The sequence below is a fragment of the Anoplopoma fimbria genome, chromosome 13, assembly GCF_027596085.1.
Source record: "Anoplopoma fimbria isolate UVic2021 breed Golden Eagle Sablefish chromosome 13, Afim_UVic_2022, whole genome shotgun sequence".
Taxonomy (NCBI): Eukaryota; Metazoa; Chordata; class Actinopteri; order Perciformes; family Anoplopomatidae; genus Anoplopoma; species Anoplopoma fimbria.
The window spans coordinates 706,401-725,133 of NC_072461.1; the positions used below are offsets into that span (position 1 = coordinate 706,401).

At 41.4% G+C, this 18,733-nt stretch overlaps 1 protein-coding gene across 1 annotated transcript; it reads left to right on the forward strand.

The window, feature by feature from the left end:
- Positions 1 to 9,560: 9,560 nt before the first annotated feature.
- On the forward strand, positions 9,561 to 15,206 carry lzts1 (leucine zipper, putative tumor suppressor 1). The gene is made up of 8 exons (XM_054611676.1): positions 9,561 to 9,791; positions 9,898 to 10,023; positions 11,359 to 11,518; positions 11,622 to 12,013; positions 12,138 to 12,311; positions 13,158 to 13,289; positions 14,155 to 14,349; positions 14,664 to 15,206. Exons 1-8 carry the CDS (start codon positions 9,561 to 9,563, stop codon positions 15,204 to 15,206), a joined length of 1,953 nt encoding a protein of 650 aa, XP_054467651.1.
- Positions 15,207 to 18,733: the final 3,527 nt, after the last annotated feature.

The following is an 18,733-nucleotide window of genomic DNA, read 5'->3' on the forward strand; positions in this document are numbered from 1 at the left end:
CATAAATAAACCAAAACGCAACAGATCTGCCCCTGGCTTCCTGTGTGTGTGAGGGCCAATGGAGTCAGCTAGAGCAGTGAAGCAGGTTAAATCTTCAGCAGCAGAGCATGGTGGGTAACAGCGTGGATGACTCATCAGCCCAGCAGCCACTTACTGGCTTTCTTGCAGGTGCACACACATGCACACATCAAGACTGCACTGGTTCACATGAATATAGTCAACAACAACTGGACACACGATAAAGGGAACCTTTGAAGCTGCACACACTCAAACATACAGATATTCAGAACGCTTACAGATATTGTGTGTGGCTTAGAAGTGTGGGCAGGGATGATGTGCTGTATGTAGGCATGCAGAGGCATTGAAGGGACTTAAAATGAATAGCAGAGCTGCTGGGCATGATGCCAGGAAAATAGAAAAAGAGAGAGAGAGAAGCAAGGTGAAAAGTAAGATGGAACAGGTAGAGAGGGATGGAGTGGTAAAAATACTCAAGAAATAGTGCACAACTAAAGAAACATGTATGTAAGAGGTGGACGAGGAAGCAGCGGCGGGAAGGGGGGGAAGGAGGGAGGGAGCGAGGGAGGCAGTGTTGGATGTTCAGAGTGAAGGCGAGAGTGGGAGGGAGTTCAGGAGGGAGGCAACAAGGCTACACTGTAAAGAGAGGGAGGGGAGAGAGTGAAAGAGCTTGTTTATGGAGGAATGTGACTGTGTTCAGAGTATGGGAGATGGGACGGACTGATTGCACGACACCTGGTGTCGATGAGGGGTGAGAGGGCGACCTAAAGAGATCAGCAACAAAAGCAGACATGTCCTTCTCTCCACACCAGCAGGGATAACTAGTATCCAGTGGTTTGTCCACTGTGATCCACACAGCTTTGGGAAACAGAACAGGAGAAGCAGTGACTGTGGGGGCAGGCCGACTATAATGGAGGTAGGTCACCTTCAGCTGGACTTGAGGGAAGGTTGTGGCTGTTTGATGTAATGTGACAGGGGATTGATGGTGCAGATTTACTCAGAGCTCACAGCTTTGCAACTTTAAACAGAAGTGAGCTTGGGTGTCACTAACAGATCCCACAGATTTGAGTGTGTGTGATTTGTCTTGATGTTAAATAGAGTGTTTTATATGTGTTTGTTTTAAGTGAGAACCTAAATGTAGACGTGGTTCATTTCAGAACAACATTGAGTAATGTCAGTTGTTTACTTAGTTCAACGTTCTGACTGAAACAAAGTTTCTCAGCATGGAGGCAGTCCCAAGTCTTTTGCTCCTTTTAATATGCAAATAAAACAACATTTCTGTGTTTGAGGACATGCCAGCTCTGCTTTCAACAGTTTCTTTGTTTCATTGTAGAAAACTGCTAATCATGTTCTTTACTTTCAACACAGACATTACTGGACACACCATTGTTTTTGACTTGGTGAAATAATAGGGTGCAGCATGGGGCTTTATTTAAATGTTGCACTGTACACAGCAATTTGGGAAAATAAATGGCATCAGACAAAGAGACGATTGTTATAAGTGTTTTAAGCATAAATTAAGTGTGTCAATATGCCCCGCCCTATGATTCTCTAAAGTAAGTGACCCAAAAGCTCTTAAATATTCTTATGATTTTGCATTATAATTAATAGCAACACAAGGAAGAGGTATGTGTGGGGAATAATTTACCCTTTGCACTATCTCCCTGTTTTATAAGGGTCACACCTGCGTACAGTAATGCATGTGTTGAGACCTGTGGGGAGCATTATAAACTGAACATTGTGTTGGTGACAAGGTGGATGGGTAAGTATAGGGGACCTGCTCAGGCATGTTCAGCTTTGCTCAACACTGTAACTTATTGTACAGAGAAAAACACAGGGGAGAGACAGAATCACAAGGAGAGGGTGGAAGATGAAAGAAGCAAATACAGGTCTCTTGTATTGTCACAGCAGAGAAAAGCTGAGCTATTTGTTTTCCTTACAGAATTCCCTTTGCTGATGTAAATATCTTGACTCCACAGGTCATTTTTATATCTTTTACATTTACAATCATATCGTGGGAATTAATGAAGCTCAGTTTCATATCTCTAGAGTGTGACAAACCATTGAGGCTGTCATGACCTGCTAAAGTAGACGCTTCTTAAAATAACTGTCCCAGATACCCAAATGCAGCATCCTTCCGTGAGTGAAAACTCTGAGAAGTGCAGCATCCCAACATCTTTGTGAATCTCAGCTCAGGATGATGTTGCAGAGTTTTCAACTTTTCAGACATGATTCATAAAAACTTACTTCAAAGAGAAATATATTCTGATAGTATGTGAATCAGCTGAGCAACTGTGCACAGCAGGTGAGTAGCAGACGTGACTTTTGTGAGTTATGACACGTCAAACTGTTGAAAGAAGCATGCCGAGTTTCCCTACAATGATTAATTTAGCATTTCAAGGTGAGGGGGCTTTTATTTTGGATCTGAGCACAAATATCGCAGGCAGCACATATTTCCAGCTGTGTTCACGTTATTATAGACCCCTGAAAGTGAGCTCATTATGTCTTCTCTTACTCCCACATTACACCAGCCACACACACACACACACACACACACACACACACACACACACACACACACACACACACACACACACACACGGCCACAGCAGATTAGGAGGATGGTTATGCACCAGAATGACAACCTTATCACTGAGCCTTCAGCTTGCAGGGTCAATGTGCCCCATTGCCAGGAAAGGCCTCATTCTTTTCCACCTACCTATGCATGTCATTCCACTCTGATACCGTATCAAACACAAATATATAAGACAGACGTTTAAGAAATGGTGCGGTGACTAAATGTGACTGTGAGAAATGCAGAGGTTAGGTGAGCTAATGTGAAACTTCTCTTGTGCTACTAAGTCAAAAACTTTTATCTCCAATTTTTCTTCTGGAGCCCAATTTTAGGATTTGAAATTGTAATATTGTTACAAAACCAGGACAAAGCATTTATTCAAATTGTAAGTTTTTGACAGCAAGTGTACCTTCTTTGCTGAAAGCTCAATTATTGTACAAATGATAAACTGACACCACAACAATTAAAGCTTTTATGACAATCAATCAGGTTTCATTAGGTTTTTATATCATGCATTAAAGACACAGCTTGTTCAAAACAAGTGGCGGTTAATGGAAAAGGTAAATATTCATGGGTAATGGATGGGCAATAATTCAAAGTGTCTAAAAATACTTCCATTTGTTCAGTCCATTTTTACTTGCTGTTTTTAGAGTGCGATAAAAGCCTTAGATGTAAATATTTCATGACTATGAAGCTGGCCGGCAAACTGCAGTATCTAACTGAAGACACATACAACTCTTTAATACCATTTCTGGACTCATTCCAGGGCACTAAATAAGTTTGAAGCATTACAGAAAAGTGCAAAGACATATTGTAATGCCATAATCAATCTTGGATGGATGGATGCAGCTTAATAAAAGGACATTTCTGATATTTAATTTTAGGGCTCCTTAAATTCATGAGCATCAATTCCAATCCTCGTCGCAGCACTAAAGGCTCCCATTTAGACTCCATTAAAAATACATTTCCTTCCATACTCCAACTGCCAAGGTTATGCAAATGCCTGTACTACAGGAGCAGTAGTTGGCCAGCCATACAAACCCAGTGAGCAGTGCACACAAGCTCCTTATCTATTAAAACCTAAGGAGGTTGATTGTTTGGTTGACCTAATGTCTCATTTGGATGCACATAATAGTATCTGAATGCAATCTAATTTGCACAGGGTGTTCTTCACTTAAATGCTGGTCTCTGGTCTAAGATGAGGCCACGCGGCTGCCAATAGGAGCCACCAAGATTGAATTAATGAGCAATAAATGTTTTACTTGCGAGATTCAAGTGAACATGCCTTTCTCTGATTCCAAACCCCTCAAACTTTGAACAGAGGAGACATTGACTGTTTACCAGACAATACAAAACAGTCATCATTGTATAATGCAAAGTCAGCTCCACTGAATATAAATCTCCCTCTCAGACACATTCAGTCTTTCCATGTCTTTCTCTTTCTGCTCGAGCCTCTCTCTCTCTTTCTCCGTGCCTGGTATTCCATCTCCTTCATCTGGGGCGGTAATGAGTGTCTGCTATTCTGCTCTTCAGCATTGAAGCCCTATTCATGCTCAATCTCCTTTACAATGCTCTAAAGGGATTACCCAATTAGCTGCTATTGGATGCCATTATGCATGTATGTCTGTGTGCATGTGTGTGTGTGCGTACATGGTCAGTAGATAGATGTGTTAGCAGTGACAGTGAGAGATGGATGGCTGTCTGTACCTAACACTTCATTCCAAGTTGATGTTCTCCTTGATGCCACATTATTTATTCCCACAACTCAGTCGCAATGAGTAAGACACAAGATGGGGAAGTGTGTGTGTGTGTGTGTGTGTGTGTGTGTGTGTGTGTGTGTGTGTGTGTGTGTGTGTGTGTGTGTGTGTGTGTGTGTGTGTGTGTGTGTGTGTGTGTGTGTGTGTGTGTGTGTGTGTGTGTGTGCGTGTATGGGGCCTCGACAGGCCACAGAGAGTGACAGAAAATAAGACAGAGTATTACTTTTCTATAATTTAACCAATCAATCAGACTATCATTCCCCCTTGCTTTAATTTGTGATCTTAATTTCCACTGTGTCATACCTAGGATAATGGGAGATGCCCGCTTCAGTTCATGTGAATCATCTGTTACTTTGTGTGAACCACAAATCAATTCCAGTTATCTAACGTGTTACATCAAACAAGGAGCAATATGTTCAGCGTACATTTAGAGGTTCGATCAGCATAATAAGGATTGATTTGGACTGATGTCCTCTCCAAAATTAAAGGTGCAATCCCGAATTTTAGCTTGCCGGTTTGATGTTATTCTTGGCACTTTGGGGAATGTTATTAACAGAATTTATAGCATGAACAAGGAAAATATTTGATCTGAAATAGCTTATGTTGGCCCACGTTGATGAGTCAAAATGGATGCGGGGGAAATGTCAATTTGGTAGTTTTTCGCGTCAGTAGTCAACTCCTACCGTAAATCTTAATTTACAGAAATCCCTGCCAACACTTGAACACACCACCCTGGAAGCCTTTGCAAAACAAACTGTTCTTTCATCTCCATTATCTTACAATGATAACCGAACTTTGACAAAAATGACCATGATGGATTAGCTACCTAAGGTTAGTTTTAAGTCTTCAAGATGTGATGGTTTTATCAGTCAAAGGTATTTGCTGCCCGCAAATATGATAAACTGTTTTAAAATTAAAATTAAAATAGAATAAGGCATATTTGGTCAAATGGAAGGTGATGTTAAAGGGCAATTTACACAATATGGGGAATACTATTTGGCACATCATGTGGCTGTGGAAGCAGCACACGAAAGCCAGGAGAAGAAAAAACCTGGTGGTTTCATCAAGGTTAACTTTGGTTCTGAAACTTATTATTATTATTGACATAAATCCTGTTAGCATGGAGTTGAACAGACATAGGCATTTACTGTGAATGTAGGGTTTAACTATAAACTTAACAATACTATTGAGTTCCGTAATGGAAAGTGTTTCTGGATTAAAAGTCAGGATGACTTTTGACCATTGACAGGCTTTCCTCACAAGTCTTCCAACCTTATGTTAAAATGGCAGTAATTAAACCCCCAAAAACTTTATAATAAATGGGGTGAAACATGTTAAAACACTGTGTATGAAATAAATTCTTTGTGCGCTTAAGACGGCACACATGAACAAAGAACCCTAAGCTGTCTGAGACTGACCTAAAAAAACAGACACACTGAACTAGATAGATTTCACGTGCATCTGTTCGAAATTACCATAAAGACAGTGAGAATTAAAGAGATGCCATCTGGCACTGTGGCAGTGTGGAGGTACAGTGAGAACAGAGGAGAGTTTCATGGTCATTGTCAGACAGGTATAAATCCTGGACCTTAATAGCACACTGCTGCCTTCCACTGGCTGTGGAAATGGATTGGCTATGCCCTCGGAGTCTGTTTTTATGTGTGACTGTGTGTGCGTGTGTGTGGAGGGGGGCTGGGGTGTATTGTCAGCTGGTTCTGCGCGGGACAGGGCTTTGTGTCAGGCAGGTCAGCTGGGGCTCGAAGGCGAGGACGACACCCCCGCCCATACACACACACACACCACCCACTGCTTACACACAGATACACGACAAAAAAGTGCACACACTCTTTTGTGCATACACAGAAAAAGCATGCAGCCAATCTGATAGAAGATTAAATGTAGGCATGCATCCACACACCACCCATCCCATCTCACCTAAGGTCTTAAATCACGCTGTCCACTCAAAGTCGGCGTGGTCAGACCTTTCGTACTGCTCATTACAATTTGCAACAATGGAGCAATAAAAATATTTTCAAATTCCGTCAATATTTGCATCAAATAGAAGTGAAACTGACAGATTCTCTTAAGCAAGTGAGTGGGAACATAAAAGTGAAATGGCAGGATCATTGTCCAGACAAACAGGCTTGTGAGGCTGAACGGGACAAATCGAAGAACAATGGAAGTCAGCTGAAAGGATGAGTGAGCAGTGCTGCTGAAAAAGATTATGGTAGATCTAAAGAGATACTGTATACTATGGGTCAAAAGACTTTGTGAAAACACTTCATGGTAAAAACTTTCAGACAGTATGATGTAATATGATGTAAACTTTGGCGCAATGCTGTCTGCACATGTTGAAAGATCCCTCAGTATAGGGGCATGCTGCTTTCCATTAGTTCTATTCTAACAAACTGATTTTTTTATTGATTTTGGTGTGACATTAATGAATCAGTACTGTTCAATTGGTAGATGCGTAGTAAAGCTGTCTGTTTTCTCCACATAACGAGAAAGTATACCTTTACTTGTGACTAAAATGTGGTTTAAGATTTACACCTGTTTTGTCAGCACCAGAGCTTAGGGGCCATATCTCTTCTGTTGTTGTTTGTTCATTTGGAACACAGTACCTTGTATATTTTCCTGTCGTGATGTGTGATTGTATTTCATCCACAAGGTGTTTGTCATGTACTCTGTGGGTTGATGAACGCTCTACTGCCTTAGAGAGACTTGTGCGCCTGCAATGAGACTGTGTGAAAGTGTGTGTTGTTTGTGTAGATGTGTAAAGGTGTGTGAGCGTGTGTGAGAGTGTGAGTCTGTGCGTGTATGTCTGAACAAACAGTCTAAAGGAAGGATGGTGGTAAATCACTATAAAACTGAAGCTCTCCGGCCTTCTCATTGTGAGGACTAGTCATTTATTTAACACTCAAATATGGTCCTGGGCTGTTTGGGGAGAATACATCAACCGGCACACAAGAGTCCACACAAAGAGCGGCACACTTCAACAGACAAAGAGCGAAAAGAGAGAAGGCAAGCGCCTTTTTTTCTCCTTCACGTGAAGTGTTGTTTGTTCAGGGTGGGTGCAGGGCACCGAGTGGGACGGATGGATGGAGGGAGGGACTGATGGAAGGAGGGAGGGAGGGGGCAAGGATGAATGGTTATTACACAGTAAGTCGATGCAAAAACGGAGGGTGTCTGTGGGTGATAGTGGGGAGAAGAGGGGGGTACACGGGGGGGTGTAAAAGATCTTTTGTGAAGGCTGTGAGTTAATCACTTGAACGGCACACGCCAGTTCTATGGGAGCACATGTTGTACACTGGCTCCCCCGGGGGGAGCAGGAGGTCCCAAAACACACCCACACACACACACACAGAGTTGAATTTACATGTCAGTTATAATAATGCAAAGCTGGGTACGGGCCAACTAGAAAGACCCACCCCCTCCACGGAACAGTTAGCAGGCCCTCCTGAATGTGGTGATAGTATTTGGTTTGCATTTGCTGCTGGTTCATTCAAGGGCACACACGCACAGACACACACATGTCTGCATGCCTGTTCAATTTTTCCAGGACTGGATAGATGACTCTGCAGGGGCCTTGCTAGAGATGGATGCATAGATTGACCTGGCAGTAAGTACAATCTATTGTTTCATTACTTCGGTCCCATGTCAGTGGTGGATGCTAATATCTGAGAGTGATAGTGGCTTCACTGGAGTGTAGATTTGGCGGCAGACATCCAGGCACAGCAGAATAGAGGCAGTCACAGTCATGTCAGAGACATTTACGTCACTGGAACTGGGGGGACTGCTTTGTAGGTACAAATTTAACATTAACTATACCTTTGCTCAATATTTTCAGTGGCTGTTTACTTTTTTGAAAATATTTTAAATTTCATCCCGAATGAAACAGAAAAAGGAAAACTAAAGCTGTGCTGGAAGACTTCCAACTGGCTATGCAATTCTGACATGACTCATGCAATTTGGGTTATCTTTTCTTTCCTGTATTCACTTTAAACGTCTCTGTCTGATTCTGCTGTAAAAACCTTTCCCACTTTGTCTCACTTGCTGTCTTTCTCTGATGCTCCTATTATTCCAATCATGTTGAAACATCTTTTTTGTACATGTCTCAGCTCGCTTATCATTGTTTTCTGGGCAGTGAAAAGTGTCAGACTTGATCAGCTCTGGTGCCTTCATTTGGCATTTTCCCCTTCAAGCATGTCCGTCAAACACCTCAAGATAATGACATAGACAGCTATGTGTATCCTTACAAACACCACCGTTCAACCGATGATCATGAATGAGCCTCAAGCCAAATGCAATGTACACTAATATGTGACTTACGGCCGGCCATAAGTCCCATGCTTTGTTGGCGTGGCCATTATAAAATGCTTAAAGGCTGAGGACCAGGTGGTTAGGGCAGGGCTGTGTACTGATCAGTCAGTGTGGAGCCCTTTGCTACAAAGTCACCACTTTTCCCCTGTGGTTTGGAGATCATGACTAGCAGCATCTGGGGCCTAGTTGTCTTTAAAAGGGAGGTGGGGACAGCAAAAAGAGAGCATCACTAGTACCTCTGTGGATAAATGTCCTTGTATTATAAGTGAGAATGTTAACATAAATCCTGCGTGTTCTGTGTTGTTATTCCAATGGTTATTTCATTATTCAAGCCAATCACATTAATAAAAGTTCATATTTATATGTGGTCATACATGTGTCTAACTAAAATAGCAAATACAAAATGTTTATATAGTGTTATTCAGATAGCAGCACCGGCCAAGTGTTGAGTAGCCCTTAAGTAGCACAATTGGCAGTTTGTTTAGAGGAAGGGCACCCAAAGGGTTATTTGTCAAATTCAACGGCCCAGCCATAAATCTAGACACCAAAGCCAGGCAGAATGCCAAGAGGGACGGTTTTTTTCACGGTGTTTGTTTTGCAAATGTTAACACACCTGCTTCAACACTGCATGCCTGGACTGAAAAAGAAACAAAATAACTTAACAACACTAAAACAGCATCAGATGAAACTATGGGGTGGTTTTGTCCTTTCATGAAAAAATCTTCTGTTTAAGGATCAACAGTGTTTAATGTGTATTATCCCTTTCTTGCCTTGCAGAGGGAGCCGCTTACAGTTCTTTTCTCGGGTCATGAGCTGGTTCTTCCTTTCACTTCTGTGTAACTTGACCTACTGGACTTCAGCCCCACCCTCCCCTCACCTATGCCTGCAGGACCATGGGCAGTGTCAGCAGCCTCGTCAACGGCAACAGCCTTAGCAGCAAACACTGCAAGGCATCTGAACATACATTAAAAAAGAGAATAAGTCCTCATAGAAAAAGTGGAGGTTGCAGCCTCGATGAGTTACTGAAGTGTGGCTTCACTCAGGGCTCCTCGTCCACCACTCAGCCCTCCAAAGGCCTGTCGCACTCCCGGTCAGGTCGAAGTGAAGATTTTTTTTACATCAAAGTATGTGCCATCAGATGACATTAAAACTGTGATATTAGTTTGTAAGAAATATGTTGCACATAAATGCAGTTTCAAAGCATAACATGTTTATCCTGTTCCCTACAAGGTGAGCCATAAACAGAGGTCAATGTACCACAGAGAAGCATCCATGGAAGAACATGCAGGTGGAAAGAACAGAGATGGGGAATCAGATAGACGACTGCAACCCAAACTTTTGCTCATGTCTGAAAGGGTAAGCAAAATGTCCTTTGTCTCCTCTATCATGTTTCACCTAAATGGTAAAATTAGAATTTAAATGAAAGGTTCAGCGCTTATATTGGCTTTAATGCCACATGTTAGATGAGAAGATTGATGTCAAACTTACCTTCGTACAGTAAATGTGCAGCTGGAGCCAGCAGAGGGTTAGCTTAGCTTAGCATAAAGATTGGAAACAGAGAGAAACAGCTAGCCTGGCTATCAGCCACCCTTGTATTTGTTTGTACTGTACAAAACCAATACTTGATGATTTTATGTCCATTCATCATTGCCTCATCAAACTTAAATTTGCTGTGGTTTACTTGACTGTAACAGTTGCTATGGTTATTCTTACAACCATTAAGAAGTAAAGCCGCAGAACTGCAAAAGACTTTGAAAACCTCACAGCGAAGTTGAGGATAAAACATGCACAGCAGGTAGTTTAATTGGTAGGAGCCATTCCTCATAACCTGTGTTGAACCTTCCCATCTTATTAATCACCCCCTCCCAGATTAATGACCTAAGAATGCCTTGATCTTCTCAGTGAAGTCATTTCTGTGCCAAGAATACATAGGCAAATAGAGTCTCCTTCAATAGGTCTTTATTCCTCAGGGGCAGGAGGCTGAGAAAGGATAGGAATAGGAAGCAGCTTTATAAGAGATAGAGCGGAGAATAAGAGAGAAAAGAGAGAGAGAGATCGAGGGCCAACGAGAGTTTGAGGGATAGAAAGAGAGAAAAAAATGAGGAAAAGCATCCCAGTCATGAAGTCAGTGAGAAGGAATGCTGAGCTCACAAGCTTTACCTCTTACACTTCAGCAGTAGCTCATATTATTAATATCACAGAGAAGGGCTATTCATCTTCGCTCAGACAGCACATGGGGGAGAGATGTGGGATGCAGAGGGGAGGAGAGGAGGACAGAGAGGAGGGGAGGTATGGTACTGCTTGTGACGTTCTTGGACAGCACGGATGGGGCACGCAGAGCATAAGTTCATCTTTGCAATGAGTTTTCTCTTTTATGACAGTGTCGTGAATTTCACTTGCAACTCCTGGCTTTAAATACTGCCAACTTGTAGTGAAGCAATCCTTCACGCTTCAGTGGTTCTATTTCTAATATGAAAAGACTTGATAAAAAAAAATCTATCCCTTTCATTCGTACAGACTTCCACTATGTGACAATGTTTATCTCTGTGAAAGTCATTATGATTTTAAAGTTACAGAAAGTGAGTCATCTTTGGCTCTCTGTACTCTCAGTACAAGCTAAGAGAAGCCACTAAATATAAAATCAAAAATTGGGAAGAGCACCCCTGACTATGTGTCATTTCACTCTTCTAGACCTCTGCTGAGAAGTCATTGGTCCGTTCCACTGCCTTCAAGCCTGTGATTCCCAGGAGCACATCCTCTACAGACACAGGCCACAAAAGCCTTGACATCCTTTGTCCTCTGGAGAAAGCAAGGAGCCCCGATATCAGACACAAGCAAGACACCTTCTCAGGTCTTTATCCATATCATATTGATAAACTGTTGCCTTTAAATCTGATTATTCAATTTGAAATACATATTACACTAAAATAAAATGCCTTCTTTCTTCCTTTCAGGGACTCTCTCCGACTCTGGACGTAACTCTATGTCTAGCCTGCCCACCCACAGCACCAGCGGCAGTCTAAGTGCTTCCACGGGCCCTGTCAGTCACAGTGATGGCAGCTCAGCTCCCGCAAACAGCCTCAGCAAGGGAGTACAACCCAATTTCCCTCCATGGGTCAACGGGAATAGCACTAACCTTGACTGTAGCTACAGGGCTTGTCTAAACAGCGAAGGGTTGGCATCTAAGGCTAATGGGGACGCTGGCTCCCCGCTTTCTACAGATGAGCCAAGCGCTCTCTCTGAAACTGCAGGTGGGATTCGGTCCCCCATTACCACAGATGAGTCACTGATTGAACGTTTGGAACAAAGGCTGCTGGAGAGAGAAACTGAACTGCAGGAGTTACAGGTATCAAGCTGTCACTTTACTAAAAAAAACAGCATGTGCTATTAATCAAGAGCAGTGCCTCTCATCAGTAGTTAGACTGTACAACTGTGATTTTTTTTACTGAGATGTCATCACCTTACGTTAGGGGAGTTTTGAAGACAAGGAGGCAGACACGTGCCAGCTGTTTGAGGAAAGACAAAGGTACTGTGCAGAGGAGATGGAGGGGCTGAAGCAGCGCTGCACCACAAAGCTACGGCAGGTGTCCCAAATGGCTGCAAAAACCCAGCAATCACTCCAGCTGCAGGTCAGCCACCTCCAGGTCAGCACACCACCTCTTTTCTTTCTTGTACAACTGACTTCCCCCTTTTCAATGAATTTAAGGGAACATTTGGCACAGTTTTATATGGATGTCCAATCAGTTTTGATGGCAAGTGTAGCTATTTGAAGCAATAAATTCCTCATGGCATGCTATGTTGATGGAAAAAGCTGAGTTCTCCTGCGTGTTTACATGTGCTTGGATGCATTGAGGCCAAACTTCTGATGCCCGAAAGGTTCCCGCTGGCCATATCCTCTTGCATGGCTAATGCAACCGCAGCTATAGCCTCGGCCTCTCTCTGCTGCATTTCTTTGGCCGGATACTTTGGCTTGAACGAATGCGGCTGAATATCCTAGTTAGCCAAAACAGTGTAAAATGTTTCCTCCTTCATAACATCCTCCACACTCATATTTTGCGATTTCATTTTCGCATTTGGAAACGTAGCTAGTTTGCAACACCAGCAAAGAGAACAAGGATGTTCTTATTTTGAGCGCTTTCTAGAGCATGCAAGCCCCCTGGCTACCCAGAGGCGAAGACAAGACATCCACACTGAAATAGCCTGTAATTATTCCTTGTACAATATACAACTATGTCACTTTCACATCAAATGACGGCACTGGATGCACGAAGAACAACAGATTTTGACGCTGCGAACTCAATATGGCACGCAGTGAGGAATTTATTGCTTCAATCGACTACATTTACCATGAATACTGATTGTTGACACATACAAGATGGTGAATTTTCTCTTTAAGATATAGTATTTTACTTTTCAAGAAAAAAAGTATTAGCAGAAGAATATAAATTCCACACCTTAATGAGTAATATGAGAATTGAACTCTTGTACAGGCGGAGAAGGAGAGGCTTCAGGATGATGTCTCAAAGCTAACCCGAGAGAAGGATCTTATTGAACTCAGACTCAGGTCTTATGCGACAGAGAGCACACAGCTCGCACCGACACTGGAGGAAACTCAATGGGAGGTGAGTCATGAGTCGATTGATATCAGTTGGGTTTGAAACCTTGTAGCATACAATAAAATCTGGTAAAACCTTGAAGACTACTGAGGAGGTGTGGGAACATAATGCTCTTCCATCACTGGATGAAAAATACACCACTATGTGTTATGTGTAATAAGAAAAAGAAATCTATAATAAAAGAGTCAGAAATCCATTTAATAGATTTTTTATATAACCAATGGTTCAAATGACTTTGTGTAAACATGAAAGAGACCACTTGAAGGGATGAACCTACAGAGAATTATCACCAACTCTGCAGTTCTCCTCAACCCAATGGAGCTTTTTAGAATCTTTCGGCTCATTGTTTTGGTTTTATTGCCTGCAACTTTTCCGTTTAGGTTTAGTAGCACCGCTCTCATCGGACCAGTTTGCTGGATCTAAATAGGAAAGTGTTTGTTAGCACATTTGCCAACAATGCATTTATGTATATTGTGATATGTCAATTTTGTGTTGACAGCAGGTTGAGCAGCCTGCAGATTGTTTCAGTTATTTAAATCTGTAGCTTGATTTGGAAAATGAGGTGAAAATGTAAAAGTAGTGTTCTCCATGAATTCTATTGTCATATTATAATTTACAAAGGACTCGTACTTACTGTCCTTAATGTCACTTATGAACAAAGATTGTGCAACTCAGTGTTACTGTGCTGAGTAGTGTCATTATGGGTAATGCACAATATCCATAATTAAAATTACAGTATATTAAGCCTTGTACATATTTAACAGTATAAGAGTATTGGTTGTTTTTTTCCATTAACTGCCAGTGTGAGGTATATCATACATATTATTACTCTGCCTGGTTCATCTTCATAATTGTCTTTGTCCTAATGAAGGTGTGCCAGAAGACAGGGGAGATCTCATTGTTGAAGCAGCAACTGAGAGATTGCCATGCAGACGTCAACCACAAGTTAAACGACATAGTCTGCCTCAGAGCATCACTGAAAGAAAACACAGCAAAGATGGAGATGCTCGAGAGACAGAATAAAGACCATGAAAACCAACTGCGCTCTCGCACCATAGAGGTTGAGGTTAGTCTGTTCATTATTCAAAGGCCATTCATTCCATCATGACATTCAAATAAGATTGGGTTAATAAAATATAAACACAGTGCTCATAAGATGAAAGCTCTGAGTTAGGAAAGATCCCTGGTATTATGTGCTAGTTCTACACTCAACTGTGACCTTCAGACTGTTTTCATTGTCCATGTTTTAGCAGACTTATATATTCACAGTCTGAATAAGTGAGCTTATTTTACACTTCATTTGAATGGACTATTTTACAGCAGTCAAAATAGTCAGCTTAATTGCTGCCTATGTCTGAAAAGTTTCCATTTTTAATTAAGGTGTGCCAAAATGAACTCCAGCGCAAGAAGAATGAGGCTGATTTGCTGAGAGAGAAAGTGGGCAAACTGGAGGAAGACATTCAGGGAATGAAACAGGATCTTACCATGGCCAAAGAGCGGAGGCTGCAGCACAATTTGAAACTTGAGGCCCAGACCCAGGCCTTGGAAAGACAAATCCAAGGCTCCGACAGCCCCGCCCAGGGCCATGGGGATGAGAGCAGCAGACACAATGCCACAGAATCACTCCAGAGAGAAGTGGAGAGACTGAAGCTGCAGCTCAGTGAGGAGAAGGACACACAGGAGAGGCTGGCTCACAGCTTTGAGCAGGAGAGACTAACATGGAACAAAGAGAAAGACAGGGTCATCAAGTACCAGAAGCAGCTCCAGATCAACTACCTGCAGATGCACAAGAAGAACCAGGACCTGGAGAGGATCCTGAAGGAAGTGACTGCTGAACTGGAAAGCCGGACAGAGCTCGGCATGGATATAAACTACAGTTCAGGGTTACAAACGTATGACGACGTTATTGCAACAGAGATTTAATGGGAGCACTCACACACGTTCAGTAAAAAGTGAACTGGGCACTTGACAATTTTTTCACCACAGATATTTATGATATTATAACTGCTGGAGATTATTCACTGCTAATTAGTGGTTATTTAATAGGATAACCTAGTGTATTTTGTTTACAGGTCACAAAAAAACAAAATAATAGCTTTTGTGATGACACTGTTAGTACTTGTTTAAAAGTAAATACTAAGTTATTTAATGTTCAAATGAGATCTTTTTTTTTTACCATGTTGTCTAACAGTATCACTTATAGTTCAAATCATGTACACTTTTGTAGTTTAAACGCCAATTATTAGTTTCTCAGTTTCTCAGTGTTTCATGATTAATTACTGGTGATAACAGCTGATGAGCATGATAGTGGCTTAACATCTGTCCATTGCAGCATGGCAAATGGCAGTGATGTATCATCTGTATGTCTGGGGTCCTTAACCATGATAGACTGCCTTGTACACCCATGTTACAGCTTGCTCCCACATGGTCCATTCTAAGGGGATTTGTGCATGGAAAACAGTTTTAGACCATTTCAAAACAATTCACAGGTCGTATGATATGAATATGTGTAATGTCCACACCAATGTAAAAGTATTTTGCACCTCAAAATACATCTTTAAATAATGCATTTTCATTCAATTCAATTCAATGGTGAAAATGTAAGTCAATATGCACTATTCTGCAGTTGATATATTTTATTATATCATCTGTACGTTTTTGTAATTCACTGGATTAACTCAAACCCAAACTTTCTGTTACTGAGAACATTTCAATGGTACAGTAAATTAATTCTGCAAAGCAGTGCCATTATATGTGTCAATTCAGGTGCCATGATAGATCCTATTAACACTCCACCATCACTCCACTGAACAGAGATATCATTGACATAATATGTTATTATAAATTTAGGCTTGCTGTGTTGACGAGGTCAGATGTAATCTAACTAAAAAATTGAATTGAATCCATCTATGAACACTTTGAATCGTTGGACGGTGTTACTGCATTGTCTGAGTGTGCATGAAACCAGCACTTTGTTAAAGCAAACCTTATGCCTGTAGCTGTTTATTCCTGATACAGAAATGCACATAATACAGAATATACCAGAGAATATATCTGACAGAAACCAAGGGCAAATGCAAATTTTGGGATTCACTTTCTGTTCTGTGTGGGTTTAGAGAGAGAAAGAGATTAAACGATGCTGGACAGAATACAATAAAACAAATATTTTAAGAGAAAAACAAAGTAAAAAAGGGTGATCTCCCTGTAATGTCTATCTCTCTCCCTACATTGTTCATCTAACTTTGTGAGAGTTAGCTGGCACTGTTCCACTTGGAGACAAACAATCCTTCCTAGCAGCAGCCCCGGACATTTGGCTCTGCTATTTTGGAGCTATTCCACTTCCCACAAGGGCAAAGTAGTTTGTGAAGCAAAAGTTTAACTACTCCACCCACTCAATACTCAGGGGCTCACATAGACTATCAAGCAGAAATATATGCACACACTGCACTGGTCAAGAATGTGTGGCAATCTCTGTAATGAGGCTGCTTGAGATTGCTCAGCTATCCACCATTACATTACATTACCACAGCAGGTCAGGAGAGATTTGGAGGCAGACAGACTAAACGGAGCTATAAGGTGAGGCGCTGTAACTGGTGGCACTCAAACTCAAAAGTCTGATAAGTGTTTTACAGCCCTTACTCTAGTCCTTGGCACAGAGAAGTCGTCAAATAGGCAAGAAGCAAAAGAACGGCTGATAGTGCAGCTATTGTACTGGTGAAACATTCTTGGAATTTCATTTATGAAATCAAACTGTGCATCCTTGGGCAAAAAAAGCCTCAGTGAAACAGACAGAGATAGAATTTGTAATTAGTACCAACAAACATGCAAGGGTGCAAACACGGCTGATTTATTTATCAAGCAAAGGTCTGTCATTTGTGCATCAGTGCTCTTTTTTACACTTTTGCTAAATTACTTTCTTTTATTCTGAAACTCTGTTTATCTAAACAACCGAATTTGACATCGATCTCAGGAAACAGTATTGTTCAGTGAGGCTCTTTTTGCCAGAGAAAGACAACGGTCCGATCAATCTGTGTTCAAACATCAGCAAACACATTAATCTGCATTATGTTGGCTTATAATGATTGCTAAAACATTTAATGCACTTGAAAGGTTGAATGGTTTGTCAAACTACTCCTTTATTGGACAACTTCACAAGCAAATGCTGGATTTATAAATAAATATGAATGCTGTTGGTATATATTCAAAGCTGTCTTCAACTGTGCTCTTTGTCAATCCCTCATTATCATTCTCCATTCCTCTTGTACATAAATAATGAGAAGATTGTTTTCCTACTCCACCTAATCAACAAATTTCGGCCTTTATAGTGTTTCCTTCCTCATCCAGCAGCTCTTTCCAGCTCATCTCTTGTCATTACTGAGCAGATTGGACCAAATCAAAACTGAAATCAAATTAAAGCCCATTGTCATTGTGCGTGGCTCCTTCACTGACATGAATGGAGGACCACACAGAAAAGATAACAAGAAATTCAAAGTCACTGGCTTGACATGAAAGAAAACAACAAAGCTGACTGGATGAAGGGATTCCTTACTCAAAGTAACCACAGAAGAAAAATCACTGAAACGTACATGGCTGTTTACAATAAACATACATCCTTGCTGCAATGTTGTCATGTGCTTTATGCTATTCTAATGTGCTTTACCAGCAGAATAACTTATAAGAGACATTATAACTTGTACATGTATTTAATTCAAGCTTTCAATTTTTTTTATATTTTCTCATAAAACCAACTATTTTCAATTATGGAATGCAGAGGAAAAATGGGATTTTGGAAGGGTTATGATACACATCCCTTTGTATGGACTCAGCTGAACATACAGAGTTTTGGTCCAGCAGATGTCTCAGTGCGATTGGAAAGCAGCCGTCAGAAGACACTGGGTGATAATTTAGCCCTGCCCTGCAGTGACATGATAATAATGCACTCATATCCTGCTGTGATTCTCCTGATCGGCTGACAGTCAAGCACAAAAGGGCCTGAATTCATTAGTAATGGGGAGGCGCATTTGCAAAACCTGTTCAACATGCAAAAAAGCCATCCCTGCTTCAATATTCACGGCAAACAAATGTAATTCACAATTTTTGCACTCCATTTGATGGCGTGACCCTCACCTCTAACATTAGAATAAATATTCCATACCAGTAAATAATAGATGAGCCAATAACAATGTATCAGTTTCTACCTTGCCCTCATTACTCATTACACACTCACATACTCAAATGTGCTATGTACCCCTAAGCAATTAGTTGCTCTACAATATCAGGGGGCTGGTTATTCAGGCATGTATTTCATATTTTATTGGTTTATTTGGAGCCCTGCATGCAGACCAAGCTACAGCAAACAGCCTCAGAAAATCCCAGAGCTCCTCCACAGTCAGCAAAGTAATTGGGGAGGGAGTCCCAAAGGGTCCTCGCACACTGCTGAACCTTTTGCT